Here is a 23165-nt window from a genome sequence, read left to right as displayed (position 1 = left end):
CCGCGCGCCCCGGCAGGCAGAATGAGTCGAACGCTGAGGCAGGGATGCGGGCGGCGGGGGAAGCGCTCCTGCCGTGAGCGGGCGGCCTCCCGCCGGGACGGGAGCCAGCGGGCGGGCCTACGCGGGGCAGGGCTGAGGAGAGCGAGGCGCAGACCGGGAGAGGGTGCGGGTGGCAGCGTCCTCCCTCGCCTGGCCATCCCGGGCCGGGATCCGCAGAGCCCCGCGTCCCGGCGGCGGCCATGGCGGCGCCGCTGAAGCGCTGCCTGCTGCGGCGGCGGGACGGGCGGGAGCAGCACGGCGTGGCCGCCTCCTGCCTGCGGGAGCTGCGCGACAAGGGTGAGGGGCTGGGGTCGCCGGGCCCCCGTGCGGTGCCGGTGGCGGGTGCCGGGTGCGGTGTCCGTGAGGTGGCGGGGCTGGGCCCCATCCGTGAGAGCAGATCCCCGGGGGGAGCCAAGGGAGGGGGGAGGCGAGTGTCTGGGAGCGGTTTTTTACCTTCTACCGCGTGTGTGTCGAGGTTTGCATCCATAACATGAATTACTGGAGGTGAACCTGGTGAGTGTGTGCTAAAAAGGAGCTGTGGTGTGGGGACAGGGCCTGGGCTCCGGCCTAAAGCACTAGGAGTTGCTCCTCTCTTGTGATGGGTGTAATAAAAGGGCAGGGCGTGTGTCACTTTTCATTGTGGGTATCACAATTTCATTAAGTATTATTTTTTCTGTTCTGCAGCCAGCAGCATTCTGGCTATCGACAAGGCCAGGGAGCCCATCACCTTGGTACTGGCAGAAGATGGCACCATTGTGGAGGATGAGGATTACTTCTTGTGCCTGCCGGCCGACACCAAGTTTGTGGCACTGGCCAAGAATGAGAAATGGTCCAGCAAAAGCTTAGGTACCTCTGTGGCCGAGGGAGCACGGAAGGGGAGGGGTGTTTGGAATACACCTACTGAAATTAGGCTGTCTCAGGTGGGTGAGGAGTGACCCAGGAAACTGATGGCTCTTGTGTCAGACAGCGGAACAGCCCGGCTCTCGGAGTCTGGGGATGAAGTGGACAGTGCTGTAGAGAAGTGGAAGCAGCTGGCCAGGCAACTGAAGGATGACCTGTCTAATATCATCTTGATGTCTGAGGAAGACCTCCAGGTACAGTGGGGAAACCTCTAATTGCTGTCCTTGCTTCTGCCCATCATCCATTTCTCTCACTAGATGGCACAGAATGGAATAAGTAAAGATCTCAAGCTTCATTCAGCTGCTGCTGTTTGGCTGTGGTGCTAGAGTCAAATTTCTCTTTGAGGGGAAACACAAGTGTCTGAGGAGGATGCTTTTAATGACTGATTGTCTCTCACAACCTGGCTTTCCAATTCTGGCAGGGGGAGGGCAAGATTTGACTAAATGGCAACAGAGGTGGCTCCTAAGACAGAGCAGCAGGCCAAATCTGTCTGCTCCAGAGGGGTTCAAAGAACTGCTCTCAGTTTGCAGAGCTGATTGATTCAGGTATCTGAGTGCTTAACACCTTGTATGTGGTGAGGCATGGAGATAACTGCCTCCTCTTGTCCTCCTGCAGCTTCCCAAGTGCCAGGCTATTGGCTTTCCTGTGTGTATTCCCATGCACTCTTTAGAAATAGTACTTTGATTGTCAGGATTTCTGCTTAAAATGCTTATGATACCACACCTTCCTGGATGCCTTTTGGCTTCTGGTAAAGAATGCTGCCTGGTGGAGTGCCACTACAGCCTCCCATAACTAGGTTGACTTGCTGTGACACGAAACCTTGTGAAACACACTGGGTTTCATGAAAGTGGAGGCTCTGTCGCTCAGGAGGTTTGCTGTTTGTATTGCAATGGGTGTAATGGAATGAGTTACTCAATCAGTCTGTGTAACAGGAACACTCTCATTGCTTCAAGGTGCTTATTGATGTTCCACGTTCAGACCTGGCAGAAGAACTTGCCCAAAGTCAAACCAAAGTCCAAGTATTGCAGGACACTCTGCAGCAGGTGCTGGACAGACGGGAAGAAGAACGTCAGTCAAGACAGCTCCTGGAGCTCTACCTGGAGGCCTTGAAAAATGAAGACAGTATCTTAAGCAAAGTGGCAGGTAGGGAGCATTAGGATGCTCAAGAACAAGCTTTTCAGAGATGCCTGAAAGAGTTGAGTGGAATAAATAAGGCAGCGCGAAGGCCTGGAGTCGGTCACAGCTATTGATGATATTATTAAGGATAAGAACTCTCTGGGTGACAGCAGGAGTCCTCTCACTGCTGGGTCACATCTCTCACAATGTCTGAAAGTAGAATCCTGGGGGAAAATCTTAAATCAGAGTCATCCTTAACATTGTGGATTTCTTAAGTTAGAGGATGCACCTAGACAGAATGGGTATTTTATTAATCTCAGAACCATCAAAGCAATCAGGCCACTTTTCCTGTCCTGTGTTTGTCACGGGCTATAATGATTCTGCTGCTTTTCAGAATCTGAGACCGTACCAAGGGCAGAGATGGACGTGGTTGACACAGGCACCAGCAGGACAGTTCCTTCAGCCCAAACAGCACTCAGTGACCAGATCCTTGCTGCTCTGAAAGAAAAACCTGCTCCAGAGCTCTGCCTGGACAGTCAAGATCTAGAGGTGGGTGAGAATGATATAACCATATTCTGACAAATCTCTCCCTCTGGAGAGAGAGGTTATAGGGGAAGCTCTCCTTGCTTCTTGGGGTTTTAAGTCAATATATTTCAGTCTCAAAGTGGTCAGATTTAATGTATTTCTCTTCCTCAGTAACACTACCTCCTGCTTGGTAATAGCCAGTTGAGACTATTCCAAGCACTCCAGTCTGTCCTCTGAAAAGCCACAAAATAATTTTGGTTTTGATCTCTGCCAAATCATAGTCAGCCAATGCTTCAGCTGTCTTACCAGCAAGGGGGGGTTTTTTGTATGCAATTGCATCTAGCTATATTTCTTTTATCCCAAATTAAAATAAAACCCTCATTTTGGAAAACAGCATAAACAAACCCATAGCTTGGAAAGTCTAGGTAAACTTTAAGCATTAAAAAGCATGTTCTTTCTAACGCTATGAACTCACTCCTCTTGCTTCTTCCTGCTGTAGAAACTAAGTTAACTGCTCTCTGTTCCTTTGAAATCTGAATATAGCTTTCAGCCCCTAAGTGTTGGTAGAATACTGAAAATCCACTAGCCCATGGGATAGATGATGAAAGCTGGGAACACCTTCAATACCAAATTGCCAGTTTTAAACAGGTGTCTCATTACTACAGTCAGAGGGGGTTAGTGGTGGAGGAGCATCAGTAGAAAAAACTTAGAAATCTGTCTTGCTACAGCTGGTCCTGAAAGAAGACACACAAGCCCTGGCCTCGGCACTAAGATGGGACAAGCAGAAGGCTGAAGCTCTGCAGCAAGCCTGTGATCAGGAGCTCTCCAAGCGTCTACAACAAGTCCAGACTTTGCATTCCCTAAGGAGCACGTCAAAGGGGAAGAAAACGCTGCCCTGGGGAGACTACCCTGGGCTTAGTTCAAAACGCAAAAAATAAGCCTGTGGTGCTGCTGGGTGCAAGAATGGGGGCAGGAATGTGCTGTGAGTGTGTGTTCATCATACGGCTTTGGATCCATAAGGGAGTTGGAGGAAGAGGTGGATGTAGCAGCCCTGGGTTCACTGCAGAGAGGATATAAGACTTTCAGCCTCCTCCTGGTTCACCTGTTAATCTGATGCTGAAATACCACTCCACAGGTTTTACCCAAGTATGGGAATTAAGTATGGAAAAGATGCCTGGTATCGCAAGGTGTATTGGTAATAACAAACACCACCAGCTGAGTAATGCTTAGTATCTGATCCATGCTGCTGGCAATTTTTTTTTTTTTTTTTTTTTTTTTTGCATTAGAATCAATACAAGCAAAGATACATCCCAGGAGCCATAGTTTGCTGGTCATTCTGTGGTCTGGCTATAGACAACTAAAATCTGAGGCATTGTCCTGAGGCTTAAACTTCTGTGATGATTCAAATCATGTGTAACCAAAGGGATTTTGACTTTTTGCAGAATACTGGAACAATGGTATTGCTAAACACAGCATGTAAGGGTTCAGCTTTGGCTGGCAGCCAGAAGCTTCCATCAGAAAATGATGGATCTCGGGTTGGAAGCCCCAGGCAGTTTGCTTGCTTTGTCCTGCCAAGGGTGGAAGACACTTTGTGGCACAGTTAACGAGCAGGACAGAGGGGTTAGCCAGCTGCTGCCCGGCTTTAAACTCCAGCCTGGGATCTAGGAACTTGAATTCTCATGCTCATTTCATCAGTTCAAGTAAATTCCGAGTCCTTTAACTTCTGCGCTTTTCCTGTAAGGAACTTGTGCCTTTTGCGTGCAGTGTAAGCACTAACTTCTAAAACCCAGCACAGGTAGAAATACTTGATTTTTACAGCTGTGGAGCAGAAGACTTGTATTTGAGCTGTTTGTATTAATCCCCTAATCATTAGTGTAGTATCATGATGCTTTTGTATTAACTGGCTTATTTTTAAAATTGTTGAAGTCTTCTAATATCATTAAAACCTTTGTACCTTAATGCTGGAGTAGTTTTGATATTTCCACCAGCTGCTATGATTAAAGAATGTGCTGATAAGTACAGTATTACCTTTAGGGTAGAGGAAGAAGAAATTAAATACAGAAGTACTCTGTGTTTAACCTGGCCAAAATATTTAGGTAGAATCCACGTTCACACTGGTGACACCGCACCAGAACTGTCACCTGGCACAATCTGTTCTTCTCTTGTGAGAACAGAAAACATATGTGAAAAATTCTGAAAAGTGAGCTGAAAATTCTAGTAGTTTTCTAGTGTCATGCAAACCCCTCTTTATTTAACCTTAAATGGTGCAGGATGCCAACGGAGGAGCATTCCTGCAGCAGGCATTCAGATGAACCCACTGCATGTGGACATTCCAGTTGAATTAAGGCACACTCAGACTCCCAGTGTAACTAATAAATATTCTAAACAGTTCAGTGCCTTTGAGGAGCTGAGCCAAAACACACAGGGTAACTTCAGATGGAGCTGCCCCTACGGGAATTGACTGGACTGCAGGGAAGCCTACAGTCAACTTCTTGGTCAGTCTGTTTCACTAGTGCAAGTAATTGCTTCTTACAAAATACACTTCTGGCTTGTAACATTATAGGCCATGGCAGGTAAAAAGGTTTCCTGCTGCTTTAAATAGCTACAGGCTTTTAACATTCAAGTCTTTCTGAAATAGCATATATGGCTGTGCATTAATAGAGGTTCTGAAGCATGCTCTGTTGCACTCCAAGCTAATTACACTGGCTACCAATTGGAATAGCCTGCATTGAGCAGAGTAGCTTTCAGCAAGGTTTTTTCTGTGAGTTTATGTCTCAGCTTGTGATTACCACTCTCTCCATTATAAACCAGTTTTTCAGTCTTGCTCTAAGCTGCAATGCTTTTCCTTTTTTCAACCAACTTGGCAATAGAAATTCTATTCCTTAAGCTGTAAAAAAGCTGTATGGTAGCACTTGGTTTTATTTGATCAATATTGGATAGTTACAGCCTATAAAAGGCATGTTTTTCTCTCCCATCCACTACTGTTTAACAGCTCAAATACAGAGCAAGTGTAAAATGGAGCACATCTAGGGAGTCCAGAGCTCTTTTTCCACTGTATTGTGTACAGCTGCTGAGTGACTCTAGTCCAGAAAGTGCACTCTCAAGAGAAGGGGTTTGAACAAGGAGCAGGGCTACACCTACAAGTTCTCAAGGGTGATAAAAAATATTCTGTCATCTGGTACCTTCTTTATCTTGGGCTAGTATTTAAGGTATGAGTCTTAACAAAATGAGGATCTGATGATTTTAAGCTTGGTTCTGGGGAATTGCCCTAAACTATATCCTTCAGGAAGGAACAAGTGGCTCCAAGGAAGAGTTTGTCTCATGAATCAAGGGCAGAGCAAGAGAAACAGCGTTCAAGTCTTTCCTCTCTTGCTGCATGTTTCAGGCTATAACTGCCAAGCACATTTTTGCTTGATAAAGTTTGCCAATGCGGTAGCTTAAGCAGCCTTCACATTTCAACCTGGCTGTATCTAATACCTTATGTCTTTAAATCTGCTTCTTTTGAATCAAGAGCGTTTGCTCAAGCTCCGTCCGCCCGGCAGAGGGCAATGGCGACACAGTCCTGAGCCCTGCCCCGAGACACCTCCATACAGTGAAATTAGAAATTTAATGCAACTTACTGAAAGTGAAGGTTATATACCACCAGAATCACAGGTGAGAAATCACACAAAACATCTGTTAATTGCCAAGACAGTAAGTGAGTCATATGGCTATTAAAACAAAAATAAAATATTTAAAATACCTAAGCAAAAGTATCAAAAATGGAAGCAAGGAGGAAGTCAATTACTGGAGGAACTAAGGAGCAGCATGGAGAGAGTTGCACACACTGAGGTATTTCGGTCAGTGAGAATGTTCTGCTTTACACTCTGTATTTAAAGGATTTTCATTTTAATAACAGTAAGATACATTTCTGTGAGCAATTAAGGCATTTTGGCTGTGTCACTGAATTCTGACAAACCGTTCATTTTTGGAACAACAACAACAAAAAAAAAATCCAACTAATCATGTTCACCTAAAGCCCCAAAGATTCATTACTGTTGCTAACCTGGAAGAGAAATCTCTAATACAGTAACTGTGGTTCCTCAAGGATAATAAGAGAAAATGACCAGAGACATTACTTGAAGGGTGAATCATGCCATGTTGGAATTTTCACTTTCAGTCACGGCTGTTTCTTGTTCCCCAGCAGCTCTCCCTTCCTCAGCTGCACTGGACTACTTTTTCTTCTTCTCCTTTTGCTCCATGTTACTTGATGCGATCTCTTCGCTCTTCTGGGTGATAAACTTTAGCTGAGAACAATAAACTAATCAGTCATCTACTGAGGAACGTCATTTATTCATAAGAAATTAGAGAGAAATGTTTAAGGTAAATTAACAGGGCAAATTCTTATTACAAAAAAAAGATGACAGACACTCCAAAAAGGCTGATAAACATCAATTGGTTTTAATTCTTGCACAGAGCTCTCAGTCTAAGCTGGGGGTGTTCAGCCTGGAGAAAAGGAGGCTGAGGGGAGACCTTCTCGCTCTCTCCAACTCCCTGAAAGGAGGGTGTAGCCGGGGGGGGTTGGTCTCTTCTCCCAAGTCACAGGAGACAGGACATCTGTGTTCATCACTGTGTTCCCACAGTGAGGCACAGTGTCATGAAGCAAAATAAGATGAAAATTTAAAAAAATCACTGGATTGTGCCCATCTATCATCAATAAGCCAGTGAAATCGCTTAAGCAACAGTTGCTTCATCATCCATGGCCTTTACTCAAATGCTCATAAGAACTAAACAATTGGTTTAAGAATGTTGCGAGACAGAAAATACAGTGAATCTCACCAAAGACGTGCTCCTTCGAGCCAACAGCTTCACATCTTCTGTAGTGACTGTGCTTCGTTTTGCATGCCTGCACAAAATTCAAACAGACCCCTTAAAGAGTTTGCCAGCATCGGTTGTAAGAGGCCATGCAGCATCTCATTCACAACACTAACTAGAAGGGTTTAAGAGGGAGTCAGCAAACCAAACATGCCAAACAACCAAACATCTTTTCCAATGATAACACACAGAAACCTACTTTTCAGGTTTGTGTACATCTAAGTTCCCACACTCACTGTGTACAAACAGTAGAATTCAGCAACCAGAACTTCAAGCACCCCTGCCAAACCATCCAGGACCGCTAGATATCAACGTATTTGACAATTGTATGCAGTCATTAATCTAAACAATAACTTCTACTACTTCATAACTATTTCCTAACTTCACAGCCGCTGTTTAATGGGCCAAAAGAACCCTTTAAAACTTGAGTTACAAGACGTATTTTAAAGATTATCTAGTTATTGGAGCTGAACACAAAAAAAAGCCTTTGTAACAAGCAAGTGTTCCAGTACCTACCTTGCAAACATTTCAAGGTCTTTTGCGAAGGTCTCTGGAGAAAACACAAAGATGCCACATATTTTACAACACTCACTCTGAGCAGGAAGAGATACATAATACAGCTCTAGCTGTCACAAAGGTGTAACTGCAAATTAGTTATGAGAGGTTTTAGTTAGTTATCCAAGTTATTTATGAGAAGTGACCGTAACTTGTCATTACGTGCCCCTCTGTTGCACAGGCAGGTAACCCACACAATACACCCACACACTTTTAAATGCTTTTTCCAGGTCTGAAAACCAGACTGACTATTTCTTGTACTTTTAAAAACGCAATGCAAGAAACAATGCACCAGTGATAACTAGTTCCAGTGCTATTTATTTTAAAGCATTGTTTCTCCAGCAGTTGTTCTTGAATGAACAGATACTACGCAAGCCTCTGTACCGCACTGCCTGAAGGTGATCTCCGAGATAGCGGCGATGGTCTGTTTGCTGAACTGCACGTCCTTGTCTTCTGCCACATCCTGGCACAGGCAGCCAACCGTGTAGTGAACCGCGGCCTTCAGCCTCTGAAAGGACCCAGAGCAGGGACAGGTCAGTTCTCTGCAGACTGATGTACAAGTCATAGAATGGTTTGGGTTGGAAGGGACCTTGAAGATCATCCAGTTCCAACCCCCCTGCCCTGGGCTGGGACACCTCCCACCAGACCAGGTTGCTCCAAGCCCCCTCCAGCCTGGCCTTGAACCCCTCCAGGGATGGGGCAGCCACAGCTTCTCTGGGCAACCTGGGCCAGGCTCTCACCACCCTCACAGCAAAGAATTTCTTCCCAATATCTAATCTAAATCTCCCCTCTTTCAGTTTAAAAGGGTTCCCCCTCGTCCTGTGGCTCCCCTCCCAGATCCAGAGTCCCTCCCCATCTCTCCTGGAGCCCCTTGAGGGACTGGAAGGGGCTCCGAGGTTTCCCCAGAACCTTCTCCGCTCCAGACTGAACCCCCCAGCTCTCACCCGTCCCCACAGCAGAGGGGCTCCAGCCTCCCCGCACCTTCCAGACTGCTTAACGGGACACAGCACAGGGGGCCGTTAACGGGCCCCACCGTACCTGCGTGAGCAGGGCCCGCTCCTCATCCCCCGCCGCCTCCATGGCGCTGCCCGCCCGCCTTTCCCGCCCGGCCCGGGGGGGCGGAGCCGCCGCCACCGCCCTTCCCCGCCCCGCGCAGCCGCAACCGGCCTCCCGACCCGACGGACGGACAGACGGCAGCCTCGCCCATCACCCCGGTGCGGGTTGAAGCGGTGCTGGCAGCACCCCCCCGGCTGGGACGCGGCCCCGGAGGATCCTGCACCCACCCGGAGCCGTACCGGGGCCTCTACCGGGAGGTAACGGCTGTTACCGAGCCGCTGTCCCCATCCCGCCCCTCGCCCCGGTAACGGGGGATTGACAGAGCGAACTCTGCCTGTTTACACCCCGCCAGGAACAGCGAGACCCTGCCTGGCCGGAGCAGCAGGTATTCTTCTCAGCACTCGTACCACAGAATAAAATACCCCCTTTTCCCCCCAAACCCAACACCCGCGCACACAGTTCTGCTGTGCCCCAGGGTGGTTCCTCTCCAGCTGCAGAGCCCCAACCACCAACGCTGTTACACACTCCCAGCCCTCCAGTTACAATCATTGCCTGCAATTCGTCACACAGTTAGTTTACACAATTCCTAAATCTTGCACCATAATTTGCAGAAACCTTCTTTTAACTTGAAAGTAATTGTTTGCCAATTATGGAGATATTCAACTAATAACTATGCAGCTGTCTTCACAGAAGTAAATGAAGCAAAAGAATAATATAAAAATAGCAAACTAATAATATAAAAAACAGCATAAAATTTAATACTTGAGAGGTTGTGATTAAAAAAAACAAATAAAGGTACAGGCACCCAGGTGAATTTTCCAAAGTCCTGAAGACAACTGGCAGTGGGATTGCAAGGAGAGGGTATCAAATAGAGCCAGCTTTGCACGCTGCTGCAGGGATTTTTAATCACCTCATGGGAAGAGGCGGCAAAATATCCCAGAGATTTGGGGGAAAACGTGCAAGCAAACAGCTAAACCAACAGTTTATGCCAGAGCTTAAAACTGGGAACAACAGTCGGAGGGAGAATGGCTTGGTGACAGGAGTATCAGCCTCGACGCCCTTGACCTGCACTCAAGTTTCTGCATGATCCATCCCACCCTTCACCCTCCCGCAGAGAACAAAGGGAACACTCAGGAATTCAGCTTTAGGAACCAAGCCACTGCCTCGTACGAATAAACAACCAAAAAAAGGCCTTTACCTCCCTGAAATCTCGCGCAGCGTTACTGTGCTGTCTGCCATTCTCCACTGTCTGCCATTCTCCACTGTCTGCCGTTCTCCACTGTCTGCCGTTCTCCACTCCAGCAGTTACTGAAATGCGGTCATCTCTATCTTGATCCCTACGAGTTTATGCACTATAATACAATAAAAATATTATAATTTTAAAATGTATCCTATTAAATACTGCACAAAGACATTTCAGCCAGTTTTGGCCAGCAACAGTGCAAAGAAAACACCTCAATGCATTTATAAGCAAGTTTATTTAGCTTTCTTATATTATATATATATTGACATATATATTTATGAAATATACCCACAAGTTATTACAAAAGTGTCCAAACACAAGTTCTAGTACAGTAAAAAGTGGTATTCTAGGAGGAATATCTGAGATCTACAGTATCTTGGCTTCAAGAGGAAGTATTTCCATTAGACATTGTAGGCAGAAGAGGACACGTTTCCTCCGTGGCCCGTCCAGTTGGTGTGGATGAACACGCCCGGCTTCGATAACAACTCGTACGTGTGTGCACCAAAGTAATCCCGCTGAGCCTGGGGTAGGAACACACAGCACAGACATGTCAATACCACAGTCATATGAGCACTAGAAGTTGCACTTAATGATACTTGACTATAGGAATATTAGAAATAAGATCTGACTCCAATATTATAACATCCCATCTGAGATCTACAGTATCTTGGCTTCAAGAGGAAGTATTTCCATTAGACATTGTAGGCAGAAGAGGACACGTTTCCTCCGTGGCCCGTCCAGTTGGTGTGGATGAACACGCCCGGCTTCGATAACAACTCGTACGTGTGTGCACCAAAGTAATCCCGCTGAGCCTGGGGTAGGAACACACAGCACAGACATGTCAATTCCACAGTCATATGAGCACTAGAAGCTGCACTTACTGGTACTTGACTATAGGAATATTAGAAAAAGGATCTGACTCCAATATTATAACATTCAAAGTTATCTTCTCATAATTAGCAAAATCATCGCAATGAAACATTTACTAATATCTAGTAATCAGGAGTTCTGTGGCAAGGCAAGTATATTATTTCTGCTAGGTACTAATCCAAAAACCAAGTACTTAGATACATCCAGAGGTTCAAAGATACTTACTTCTTTATAAAACATTTTAATTCAAAGATATCATTACCCTTGGTTCACAGATGGAATATTAATACATGCTGGGCACTGTCATACCTATTATCTCTGGTGTTCTTACCCAGACATCTCACAGAATTTTATTGCTGTGAATTTCAGGTTTAACAGAATTATATGAGGAAATCTATGCCTTTATCTTTACAGTTTTGAGTGATCAGGGTATATTGCCATCATGGTCTTTAGACCAGTATTTAAATAACAACACGATGATATTTCAGTAGCCAAAAGATCTGCACCTACCTGAATCAGGTTAGCTGGTAATACTTCATGCCTGTATCCATCATAAAAAGAAAGTGCTGTAGTGAAGCAGGGCATAGGGATACCCATCTGTACCCCAGTACTGATCACACGTCGCCAGGAGTCCTGGGAGAGAAGAAAAGAGGGAGGTGGGAAAATAAACAAACAGAAAAAAAGAAAGAAACAAATGAGTGCTTGCTCAGAGGTGTGTGCAGGTGGATGAAGTACTCTAGTACAACAGCATGTGCTATCTCGCGTTATATGAAATCTAATGACCAAGTCTGAGCAAATTCAGCAGTAGATTCCTGATTTTACATAAACATGGTTGATCCAAAATAAATGGCAACTAAGAGTTAACAAACAGGACAATACAAGTGCAGACATACACTTCACATGCACTCAAAGGATGCTGTTCTTTCACATAATCAGTGCATCTCAAAAGCACGAACACAGTGGGGGAAATACTGAGCAAACACTGAGGCACTACCAGACCCTCCCAGCAAGCACAGTACAAAGCCCTCCCAAGGGCATGAGAGGTCAGCACAATACTTCAGACAGACACATGGATAATCCTCATCTCAACTGTACATCTGACTTAGTAACTTGGGTGGAATATTCAGCTTCAGCTAAAAGAATTATTAATGATAATATCTGGCCAACAAAGAAGTCATATAATCTGGTTTTAGTTCTGCCTGTCAACTCTGTCCAAATCAGGAGCCTGTTTGGACAGACCTAGGTCTAGTGAATGATGGGTCTGAACACTGTTATTTTGGTGCTACTGCAAACAATGGTAACAGAACAGAGCTTTATAGTCAGTACAACTGAAACCCAAGTGTGCAGTAGGCACAAGACACAGGGCAGTGATGGGAATGTTCACAAGACTAGACATTTTTTCCTGACACAGTAGTTCTTCTGAATTGCTAGATTTCTGCCTAAGTCTCTTCTGTAACAGTAAAATTAAAACTTTAAGTTTCTAACAGTAGCTTGGCTAGTATCAAAGAGAACAACTGTGACACAAGGACTATATGCTCCTTTGCTCCTGCATTATCTTTAGGTTGATATTACAAATATACCTTGCAACATTACACAAGACCTTGGTTCACCACCTGATGTATCTGGATGCTGATCTATAAAGTAGTGCTTCAGTGATGCAACTTCTTTTTTCTTCATTTAGAACTAACATTCTCCAACTTTCTGATGAAATAGAGGCAAGAGATATTTATAGGCAGTTTTTCAAGGACAGGTCAGTAACCTTTGTGTCTGGCGAAATTCTAATTTGGGCCTCAGTATAAGCCTACCTCATCACAGTAACAGTCTTGTTCAATTTCAACCAGCTCCAGCTATGTAGGTTTTTTGCTCTCCTGATCCTGTAAGACTGATATGTTCCACTAAAGAAAGGTACCTTGAAGCCATAGATGATGAATTCCTACACCCATATATTATGTAGGGTCCCACAGAGAGTCCCAAAGAGCTTCACAATTGTTTAGAGACCTTTGGGATTAAGGATGCTGTATAAATAGGTTTCAAGGATATTCTCTACCTTTTAATTTTTCAGTCTAAATATACTCATGAAGGTAACTCCTGGGAAAGAAGCTGGTTTTATGCTCTTTCTTCCTTGGAAACTCACCTGACAGTTTTCAACAGCTGTCTTAAAGAAATCATCCAACAGCAAATTCTGGAGCTCAGGGTTTCGATCAAAAGCATCTTTGATTTTTCCCAGGAACACACTAGGCAGAAAAACATGTAAACCAGGAATAAAATTTCACAGCTTCCAACAAATGCCTAGAATCCAAAACTTAGCAGTGCCAAAATTTGACTCAGCCGGACTCTGATTCCAAACATTGAGAAAGGTGCAAACACAACAAAGAGCAAAGAAAACCTGCAGTAGCTAAGCCACCAGAAACTTGGCTTCATCTGGTAACCTTTACAGCCGTCTACAGAAAAAGCCTCTCAGTATCCTATCAGCAGATTAACTCCATGGATTTTCCAAGAAAATCTCCAGGCTTGTCAGTCTAGCACTGCATAAACCAAATTGCCTGCTCTTCTCCCCTCAACAACTTAATTACCTCCTCATCTTAATTACCTTCTGATGATGCAGCCTCCCCTCCACATCAGTGCAATGCCACCGTAATTCAGTGTCCATCCAAATTCTTTGGCTGCTTGTCTCAGCAGCATGAAGCCTTGAGCATATGAGATAATCTTGGAAGCATACAGGGCCTAAAAAACCGAATTCACATTCCAAGTGAAGAACCACAAAGCCAAACGAGAAACTTCACAGTCTACAAGCTCTGTTTAGTCAACATCTCACCAGGGTTGAGTACAGTAGCCACATTCCAGCTATCTGAGAACCAAAATATCCCTTCCAATTGTTGGAAAGTTTGGTCTCAACAGAGAGAAATCAAGAGCTATTATCTTCATTACAAAGACAGGAATGTTGAGGGGCAAAAAGGGAAGCTCCTGTGCATGAATTATGACCTCTGCACCCCAGGCTAGTTGTCACTGCCCACTGTGGCTTTGACCTGATTTCCTTCAGGACTGTTCTTTGGTCAGGAAAGGAATTGGTCACACTACACTTTGCAGACACCACCAGACAACACACAACGACACGGCTGAATGCAGGAACCAATTGTCATGAAATGTAAACACAAGAGCTCCTCACTAGGGTTTACAGCACCCAAAACCTGCTTGGATACACAGGTTGAATACAGCACTCTGGCAAGCACAATGACTCACCTTGCGTATGTCCTCCAGGAAGGCTTTCTTGTTCCCACTAAATTGAGCCTTTTTAGGCCCACCCAGCAGCTTACTGGCCTGTACTCGCTCATCCTTGAGGGAAGAGAGGCACCGTGCAAACACAGCTTCACCTTGAAGTACGGTAGGAAAGGGCAGATAATTAGAAAGTGCAGCATCACTGTTAAGGTGTGAGACACTTGTCCTCGAGCACAAAGAGAGAGCACCCCTGAATGATGAGCCCCGTACACACTGGGACAGTCCCACGGGAAGAGAGGAGTACAAATAATTCCAACAGCATTGCTGAGGGACCAAACTGCCAGTCAGCGTAACTGTTGCGTAAATATCGACTGACACAGCTTTCAAATGATAAAGAAAACAAAGAGCCACAAGTCATCCGCATGAAAATTTATCCTCAGGAACCTTCACCAGCGTTTTAAAAATTTACTTTAAAATCTCTTCCTATCTCTGAAGACAGAGAGTGTTGCAATGCAGTCTAGGGACAGGCAAGGCTGAAGACTTCATTAATTATTGCATCGTGCTTTGAAGATAAAAAGCTGTTGCATAAATGCCAACTCACATTAACTACACGTGCTTTGAAATACACACAGGCAAAATAACAGAAGTTAAAACCAAGAATAAATCAGCAGGTTAATTTGCAAGAAGAAATAAGTTTTACGAATCTGGTAGGCCCATAACACTAGTATTCAGAAGCCCACAGAAAGTTTTATAACATCACTAAGCAGGTTACTAAATGTCATTTGCCAAGGCTAAGGAGTTAGCCACGCTGTGTCTTCAGCTGCTAAAGAGAAAGCCTGAATGCCAATCTCTTGATCTGCCTTAGTCAATTCCTAATCATGCTGCTTTAAGTTGTACTTCTTTGCATTTGAAGACGGTATTGCTTAATGGAGGGGGAAAAAAAAAATGTTTCCTTTCCACGGTCTGATAGGAGGAAAGCAATCAAGTTTATTATAGTCTTCATACTGAACTTTTCTTCTACCTTTCGAGTGAGTCATGAATTAAAAAAAAAAAAAAAAAACAACCAATCAAAAAACCCCAACACAAACCAAAAAAAGAAAAGATCAATGAGTAATGTTTTTACAAGATGCTGGATCCTCCCTGCAGTAGGATTAACAGACCGTATCAAAATCAGAACTGGCTCCTCTCTATTTCTGCAACAACTTCCTTCTACGCTGGTGAGAAGCTGGGGAGGGACATCAGGAAAAAGCAGGAGTAGCATGACTGTGCTTTTACCAGCAGAAGTCTGCAAGTCATGCTTATGCAGTAAAACCACACATGCAGCAACTGCCCTGAGAACAGCCATGTTTGCACAAGGGCTATTGCACACACTTCCCTATCAACTCATTACCTAACAATGCTCCCCAGGCACTGCAGAGGACTAATTAGGGAGTGTCTTCTCCACCCTTGAGCTTTGCAAGAACACCAAACAGAAGGATATGAACTGCACAAACGAGAAACGCTGTTTGAAGCCTAGGACTGAAAGGCTATAGCTGTAGTAGTGTATTAAAATAATTTACTAAACCTGTTATGTAAAAATATGTTGTTGTAATGCAGCCCTGTTTCTCTGGGAGCTGTCACTGCAGCTACTCTCTTTTAACCTACTGAATATAGTTTTTCTGTCTTCTAATATAACAGGACTTGACCAGCCAAGGCAAAGGAAAAAAAGGCAGAGAGAGAAAGCATGAAAATTAAAGCCAAGCTGAGAGAAAAGAACCCATTGAGTCATCTTATTTACTCAACAGGAAAGTCTACACTGGACCTGTGGCAAGAGAGCACTCTAACAGTGTTGGCAGGTGTGTTACAACTCCTGTGTCACAATTCCATTCAGAGGCCAGGTGAGATAAAAGGGTAGGTAACGAGACTGTTAGGTATGTGTGCGAGCAGGTAAATTCTCACAATTTAGGGATATAATTCAAAGCAATTAAGAAAATACATTTCCATCATCTTACTTTGCCTTTGGATCAACAGCCTTAGTAGCCACAAAACAACAACTAGCAGCACTCCAGAGGGTATAAAGAAACACCACAAAAAACCAGCAGCCACCATCACAGGGTAGCAGTCTGCCACTACTCTCAAAAATAATCCATCTGTGCTCCTCAGCCCACAATACGGTTCAGTGCTTGTGTTCCTGTTTAACCACACTAACACTGGGTTAGCTAACTTATACTGAAACACAGAAATCAAAGACTTAAGTAAATATCTGAAAAATAATTCTTAAGCCCTCAGAGAAGCCTAAGTACTTCTCAAGGAGTACTCAAGAAACAGGTTTTGAGGGTGTCCTGATCCCACTTTTTTTTTTTTTTTTAACATTTTTAAGGCTACAATGGGATTTGGAGTAGCAGATATGGTAAAGGATTACTGGGAGGAACGTTGCATCAGTCTAGTGTGACACCAGCACTGCAAAGATACCATGGACAAATAGCAACATTTGAGAAACAAGGTAAAAACTAGCCCAACAAAGAAAAACAGTAACAGCTCTCAAGGGCAGAAAGACTGCAACAGCTACACCTAGAAGAGTCTCTTCTGCAAGCCAAGCCCTAGCGTAGGCTCATTTCTGAGATTGCTTATTACCATGCTCCTCACTGTGATGTGGTACATGCTGGGAGGAAAGACAAGGGCAGATGGAAGAACCAGTTACCTATGAGTGTGACGGGGACTCCGTATTCCAGGGCGGAAATGGCTGTCCACTTCCCTGTGCCTTTTTGTCCTGCGCTGTCCTTGATCTTTGGAAGGAGGTATTTGCCATCGCTGTCTTGGAATTTGAGAATATTGGCTGTGATTTCAATCAGGAAAGAGTCCAACTCTGTCTTGTTCCATTCTTGAAACACCTGGAAGAGGAGAAAAAGTGTATATACACACACAAACACCGATTTATTATGTATCTACTATATATTTATATTTGAAGAGGAGAAAAAGTGTATATACACACACACACACTGATTTATTATGTATCTACTATATATATGAACTGATTTATTGATACAGGTATACATATACATACACATCTGTACAGACACAGAAGGGGGTCATAGTATCTCGGTCACTGGATCAGTCCATCCTCTTGCCGAAAGGCCATTGCACAGGAGCCCTGCGCTGGAAGGGGCACCCCAGGCTCAGAGCTGCAGAGCACCCAGCTCCAGCAGGGACAGCAGAGCCACAGTCCATCCTCTTGCCTTACCATCACAGGCACTAAAGGCTGGAAACAGAACCGCCCTTTCAAGGTTCATCATACTGATTGACTTGCTTCAACAAGGTTTTGCAAGATTTGCCTCCTGAATTATAATGCTCAATGTTTTACTAGCTGTAACTAGTAGAATGGGAGAATTTAGACAACTTCTGTGGACATTCAGGTGGAGGTGCTTGCTGTTCTCTACCTCATTTGAAGCTCAGGAATGTTGTGCACTGCCCCTGGCAGAAGTCACATCAGAAAAATTAACTTCATGTACATACAGAGGCTGTACCCAAGCCCAGCTGCCTCCATCAATGGCAAACAGCCACCATGGCTCAAGAAGGCAAGACACAAAAAACAAGAGATCACCTTTGACATCTCATCATGGTCCATGCCCACCACATCTTTCATCAGGTGATAGGCCTCACAGATCAGCTGCATGTCTCCATATTCAATCCCATTGTGCACCATCTTCACAAAGTGCCCAGCACCCTCATCTCCTACCTGTCAGGAAACATCAAAAAATGCCATCAGCAACGGCGCTGTCACCATTTCCAGTGTTTAATAACTGCCTGTGGCTTCCTTCTGCCTAAAGGAAGGAAGGAAGCCCAGTGACCAACTGCCAACACTGCGGGTCACAGACCCATTTAGCTTCCCCAGCACATGACCCAGCCATAACTTATCCCATATAATGGAAAGACAAAGTGTTATCAGAGATGGTAGATTTGAACTGAATGCAGTCAGCCAGAAAATCAACCCACTAATGTTGCTGGTTTTATTAAGGACAAACATGCATGAGCTTCAGCAACCAAATCACCTAAGCAAGGATCTAACCACAAGTTAAGGTCAGCATCAAATAAATATTTACCCAGTCACAACAAGGTTCCCCAGATCCCACTTTAGCAGCAATGCTTTGGAATATGGTCTTGATGTGGGGCCTGTGGGGAGAAATAATATGCCTCAGCAGATAGGCAGAGGACACAAACACCACAAGAGAAAAAAAAAATCCAGCCGTATGATGCATCCTTCTGTAACCTGCCAAAAGGCAGCCTGGGGCGAGGGCCTGCTGGCAGGTTGATAACTCACCACACAGCAATGTCAAATAAAATGTAAGGTTCTCCCAGAACTAGACACTGTTTGCAAGAAATGCAAGAAATAATGCCAGCCCATGTCATGCTTACAGCACTGTGCAGGCAAGCTTCATGCACTTAAAGGAGCCCAAGTATTATCTTCATTTTAGAAACTGGGAAACAGAGGCAGGTTATGATACAGGCTCTCACTCAGGGGGGATCGGTGGTACAGCTGAAACAAGATCCCATTCTGTTCTATAACCACAAGAAAAATCCAGGGTGATCTGGAAGAGGAGAGGGAAGGAGGAAAGAAACTCCATAAAGGCAAGTCAGGATATCATTATCTGCATTATTGCAGTAATCAGGAGCTTTCGTCATTGCCAGGCTCCCCAAGTGTAGTGAACTGCTTAGTCAACAGGAGAGCGTTTCAGAATGCCAGATCTGGAGCCAGCTAAAGCGACCACTGGGAAAGGAGCACGGGTGGCACATGGGCTGCAGGTGCTGCGAGACAGCAGGGACAAAGTTCAGCTAACAGTGGCAGACAGAAGCTGGTTTTACTGAGCTGTTTAGGGCAAAAAGATGATCAGGCAGCAGAGTGCTGTTGTTTCTGGCTTTGTGCCGTCAAATTTGAACATTGGTACGAAATGCTAACGCAAGTGGACAGGGACTTAAGAGATTCTAAAGGTAAATCCCAGACACACCTTTTCTTTCTACATTTACAGACAATAGGCAACCAGGGCTAAAGTCTAGTACGAACACTGATGTACAGTCCTTTACACTGACATGAATACAAAACAGATGGCAGAAACTTGCAGAAAAATTAATATATTCAATAGTGAGTACAAACATGCATTGAAGCCTCCTTTTATAATGCCTGTCACTTGTGGGGATGTTTGCTGCTGCCTGTTTCATGGTTAACAGCTTTACAGGTGCACAGGGCCCCGAAAGAAAAATCATAATCGAGAACAGTACTTATTCAAAATTTAAGCAAAATTATTTTCTCCCCTGGCACACATTTCTCCCTTCAGATTTCTGTGGGTACTACTTTGGCTGGGAAATTCCTGGAAGAAAAAACTGCCTTTGTTTCGCCTGCCATGAGAGCTCAGTGCTGCCCCACGACCCCAGCTGGGTTGAGAAATCCTGAGCCTTGAGGAAGTGAGATGGCGACATTATCTTGTTCTCTCCCCACCCACGCCCTCCTCCTGCCCTCCCGCAGCTCTCAACGGGAATAGGGGACAATTGTTACAGAGCATTCTGGAGAAGAATAAAGCAGCTCATGCTTACCAGGCTTCTTTGGCTCCTCCTGGCATGAGTGAAGGACCATATCTGGCACCCTCCTCTCCACCACTAACACCGCTTCCGACAAATAAGATGCCCTTTTCCTTTAGCTCCTTACAACGTCTCTGGAACAAAGAGCAGAACACCATTATTTAATTTCTTTCAATGCTAGAGCCTTGCAAACAAAGGTTAGCAACTCAGACCTAAAATTAGGTTTTCAATTCTGCTTTGGACATGCTAGAAGACAACCTTAGAGAAGGCCTTTACAAACACCAGAGTGAACATTAGGAAACTCCCTGTTGCTTTGACACAGATCCTTACAAAAGAGATACGTGAAGAAAACGAAGTCCTTATAAGCACTGGATAAAAAAGAGCAGTACTGAGGCTGGAAAAGGCTCAGAATTAAGTGCCAGGTGACACACGCTGTGTGCAAAGGTGTGGGGGAGGCAGATTAAGCCCAAGGTGGAGTAGCCGAGTTCATTGCAGAGTGAAAGTGCAAGCATGGACAGCCCTAAGGGAAACTAATTCCCTCTGAGTGGGAGAGGAGCACAGGCTGAGATCCACAAGGGGAGCTGCAAGCTCCCCAGCTATTAATCCTCATTTAGTACCTGTTCTTCACTCCGGCGTGGCCAACCCACTTATCCGAGATCAGGATGGCAAAGCAGAAAGACTCGTACCAGCACCCCTTCTAAGGTCCAGAAGTAACAACTTGAATGCAACATGTAAGAGTCCCAGATACACTCATGTAACTTCTAAAGTTACAGCTGCTCACAAGCAGGCTTTTTTGGGGTTTGTTTTCTTTTCAAAAACAGGTAATTACTCTGCCGTTTTCATTACCAAGACAGCCAAACCAGCAGTTGTGTCTTAATGGATTTTCCCATGGCCATGTAGGATTGAGATATAACAACAAATCTACAAATATTCTTAGATTTTTAAGTCTCCCTGAAAACTCTTTAAGATTGTAACAGGAAATTTTCAATATGCCAATAAAAATATTCTTTGATGATTTGGGTGACTTCTATAAAAATATTCTTACAGAACAGTCCTTAACTACTATAATAATTTCTTTTTAATAGGCTGCATGATCTAGTTTTGCAGATGGGAGAAGGCATCTTATAGACTGACTATTCTGATGATCAGAGGAGAAAGAATCGTGTGCATTTTATTCATCCACTTTGGGCAGAAAACAAGCTTACCGTGGTATCTCTGTACTCAGAATTCCCACCATCAATTATGATGTCCCCAGTTTCCAACAACGGCACCTGCCAAAAATAAATCAGCACTTTGGTTTTCTCCATCTGTTCAAAATGTCATTAATTACGAATAATTGAGATCTTCCAGAGGAAACTTCTCCAAAAGACAGCAAGAAATCACAGGTAGAAAAAAATGCCTGCCTCACCAATTTGTTGATGAAATCGTCCACAGCACTTCCAGCCTTCACCAGCAAGATAATGCGCCGGGGCTTCTTTAACTTAGAGACCATCTCTTCCAGGCTGTGAGCACCAATCACTTTGGTTCCCTTGGCCTCATTAGCCAGAAAGTCATCCACTTTGGAAACCGTCCTGTTAAAAGCACAAACCTGGGAGAGCAAGAAAACATGTTAATAAAAGCTGCCACCAGAACAGTTGCTTTAGCTCAGACTACAAATTATATACGCAAGAGTCAACACCACATGCTCTCCCACTTCCACCTTCCCTAAATACACAGAGCAGGGCTGAACCTGCTGCATGTCTTTGCAAGTGCCTTGGGAACCTATGGTTAATGGCCAAGCCCAAAGGAAACTTCAAGGTAAAATCACACATAACTAACACATGGAGTGGGTAGCTGAGTACAGGCATGCACTGCTGGTTTTCTCTGGAAACAGGACAAAGGGCAGCCTAGGTTATAACTAAAAGGAGGAAATAACACCCATTAGACCATCATAAGAAAAAGAAAAAACCACCCACAAAATGCTCAGCTCCCATCCCAAGTGGTAGTGAGTCAGCCTTTCTGAACAATGTCTTCCTTCACTTACCACAAAGCCATGGTCGTTCATATTCAAAATAAGGTTTTGACCCATCACGGCCAGTCCAATCAAAGCAATGTCAGCTCTGGAAGGTGGAAAAACAAAAAAGCCAGCTAAGCCTCATTGCAGTGACCCAGCACTAGTGTCCATACCCTCCGTCAGGCTGGTCTCATCTCTCAACTTGGCCAGCCCACCCCTCTCTAAACGCTGTAGCACACGCTCTGAATGGATTCCATCGGCCACCACAGCGAGAGATCCTTGTGGCTCCCAATCAGTCCAACAGACAGAGCAAAGACCAACATAAAGCATGTTTGAAGTCACCAAGATTTCTTCCCAACTACCAAAACACAACCAGATAAGTAAGAACAGTAAACTACCCAGAACGTGGCACTAGGAGGCCGGGAGTGAGTAGCTCTGGTATGTCACTGATGGCTCCAGCTCTACCACGGCTCCGTATTTAACAGATGATGCATTAGAACATCGTGTCTGAACACGACACCGTGGACTTTTTTTTTGTTTCTACAACACAAACTGTCTCGGATTTGGGGTAAGAAGAGGAAAGGAGAGAAACAGGATATTCTGCCCGAGGCCGCCTAGTTGAGGTGGCAGGCAGAGCAGCCCAGCCGGCCCGCTCCTCTTCCTCGGGTCAGGAACCCGGCTCCCGCCTCAGGTACCGCTCAAACCCGACCGCTCCCGCACAGACTCAAAGAAGGGCTCGGGCTGGAAGGGACCTTTAAAGATCATCCCGCTCCAACCCCACCGCCGCGGGTATGGGGGCACCTTCCGCTAGGCCAGACTGCTCAAAAAGCAAATTTTGTCAAAATTTCTGTCAGCCATCGGCTTTATTCTCTTCGCCATCCCTCGGCCGCCGCACACCCCCTGAGGCTGGCACAGCGACCGGCCGTGAGGCGGCTGGAGGGCCCGAACCCCCCTTCCCTCCTCCCGCCGGACACACCGCGGAACCGGCCGCACCGGGGAGCGGGGACCGCACGGCACCGCCCGCTGCCCCCAGGCCGGCCCACTGACAGCGCTGGGTTCTGCAGAAAGCCGCTCGGCGGCGGCTGGAGGCCGCAAAAGCGGCTGCCGTCCCCCCTCAGCCCGCGGGGGGCACGTCCCGGCTCTCCCCAAACCGCCTCCCCGTTAATGCTCTCAGTAAGGCCTTTCCCCCCCGGCGGGGAGCACCCCCCGGCCCTCCCGGCACCCCCGGGGCGGCGGCCCGCCCGCACT

General features: G+C 45.4%; 3 protein-coding genes across 4 annotated transcripts in view; 1 reads left to right on the top strand and 2 right to left on the bottom strand.

The window, feature by feature from the left end:
* The first annotated feature begins 39 nt into the window (after positions 1 to 39).
* On the top strand, positions 40 to 4539 carry DFFA (DNA fragmentation factor, 45kDa, alpha polypeptide). Its single transcript, XM_014941357.1, has 7 exons — positions 40 to 336; positions 724 to 885; positions 1003 to 1133; positions 1893 to 2082; positions 2450 to 2604; positions 3309 to 3535; positions 3831 to 4539. The coding sequence occupies exons 1-6, from the start codon at positions 240 to 242 to the stop codon at positions 3516 to 3518; spliced, it is 945 nt and encodes a 314-aa protein (XP_014796843.1). The 5' UTR covers positions 40 to 239; the 3' UTR covers positions 3519 to 3535; positions 3831 to 4539.
* Positions 4540 to 6414: 1875 nt separating this feature from the next.
* Positions 6415 to 9097, bottom strand: LOC106887763 (centromere protein S). Its single transcript, XM_014941480.1, has 5 exons — positions 9028 to 9097; positions 8374 to 8497; positions 7951 to 7984; positions 7399 to 7465; positions 6415 to 6866 (listed from the first exon to the last, which is right to left on the bottom strand). Exons 1-5 carry the CDS (start codon positions 9067 to 9069, stop codon positions 6792 to 6794), a joined length of 342 nt encoding a protein of 113 aa, XP_014796966.1. The 5' UTR covers positions 9070 to 9097; the 3' UTR covers positions 6415 to 6791.
* Positions 9098 to 10504: 1407 nt separating this feature from the next.
* PGD (phosphogluconate dehydrogenase) overlaps positions 10505 to 23165 on the bottom strand; it is a 13047-nt gene continuing 386 nt past the window's right edge. The window contains exons 1-14 of one of the 2 annotated variants that reach the window (XM_014941478.1): positions 22911 to 22928; positions 21948 to 22023; positions 21333 to 21512; positions 21130 to 21195; positions 19940 to 20058; positions 18454 to 18523; positions 17955 to 18089; positions 17055 to 17244; positions 14399 to 14529; positions 13749 to 13882; positions 13293 to 13392; positions 11669 to 11791; positions 10955 to 11100; positions 10505 to 10663 (exon numbers count right to left, since the gene is read on the bottom strand). In XM_014941478.1, the coding sequence (XP_014796964.1) occupies positions 10981 to 11100; positions 11669 to 11791; positions 13293 to 13392; positions 13749 to 13882; positions 14399 to 14529; positions 17055 to 17244; positions 17955 to 18089; positions 18454 to 18523; positions 19940 to 20058; positions 21130 to 21195; positions 21333 to 21512; positions 21948 to 21992 (1413 nt within the window). In that variant the 5' untranslated portion in view covers positions 21993 to 22023; positions 22911 to 22928 and the 3' untranslated portion in view covers positions 10505 to 10663; positions 10955 to 10980. Of the gene's footprint in view, positions 10664 to 10954; positions 11101 to 11668; positions 11792 to 13292; positions 13393 to 13748; positions 13883 to 14398; positions 14530 to 17054; positions 17245 to 17954; positions 18090 to 18453; positions 18524 to 19939; positions 20059 to 21129; positions 21196 to 21332; positions 21513 to 21947; positions 22024 to 22910; positions 22929 to 23165 lie in introns of those variants that run through there. The other variant, XM_014941479.1, reaches the window with a different exon arrangement.

Source organism: Calidris pugnax, unplaced genomic scaffold (genome assembly GCF_001431845.1).
Source record: "Calidris pugnax isolate Ruff unplaced genomic scaffold, ASM143184v1 scaffold82, whole genome shotgun sequence".
In the NCBI taxonomy this organism is placed as follows: Eukaryota; Metazoa; Chordata; class Aves; order Charadriiformes; family Scolopacidae; genus Calidris; species Calidris pugnax.
This window is presented reverse-complemented; position numbering and strand designations above follow the sequence as displayed.

Coding starts and splice junctions, on each gene's coding strand:
- DFFA (XM_014941357.1), top strand. CDS start 240: ATGGCGGCGCCGCTGAAGCGCTGCCTGCTGCGGCGGCGGGACGGGCGG. Junction 2,083..2,449: donor TATCTTAAGCAAAGTGGCAG/GTAGGGAGCATT, acceptor GCTGCTTTTCAG/AATCTGAGACCGTACCAAGG. Junction 2,605..3,308: donor TGGACAGTCAAGATCTAGAG/GTGGGTGAGAAT, acceptor GTCTTGCTACAG/CTGGTCCTGAAAGAAGACAC.
- LOC106887763 (XM_014941480.1), bottom strand. CDS start 9,069: ATGGAGGCGGCGGGGGATGAGGAGCGGGCCCTGCTCACGCAG. Junction 8,498..9,027: donor AGCGGGCCCTGCTCACGCAG/GTACGGTGGGGC, acceptor GGGTCCTTTCAG/AGGCTGAAGGCCGCGGTTCA. Junction 7,466..7,950: donor GACCTTGAAATGTTTGCAAG/GTAGGTACTGGA, acceptor AATTTTGTGCAG/GCATGCAAAACGAAGCACAG.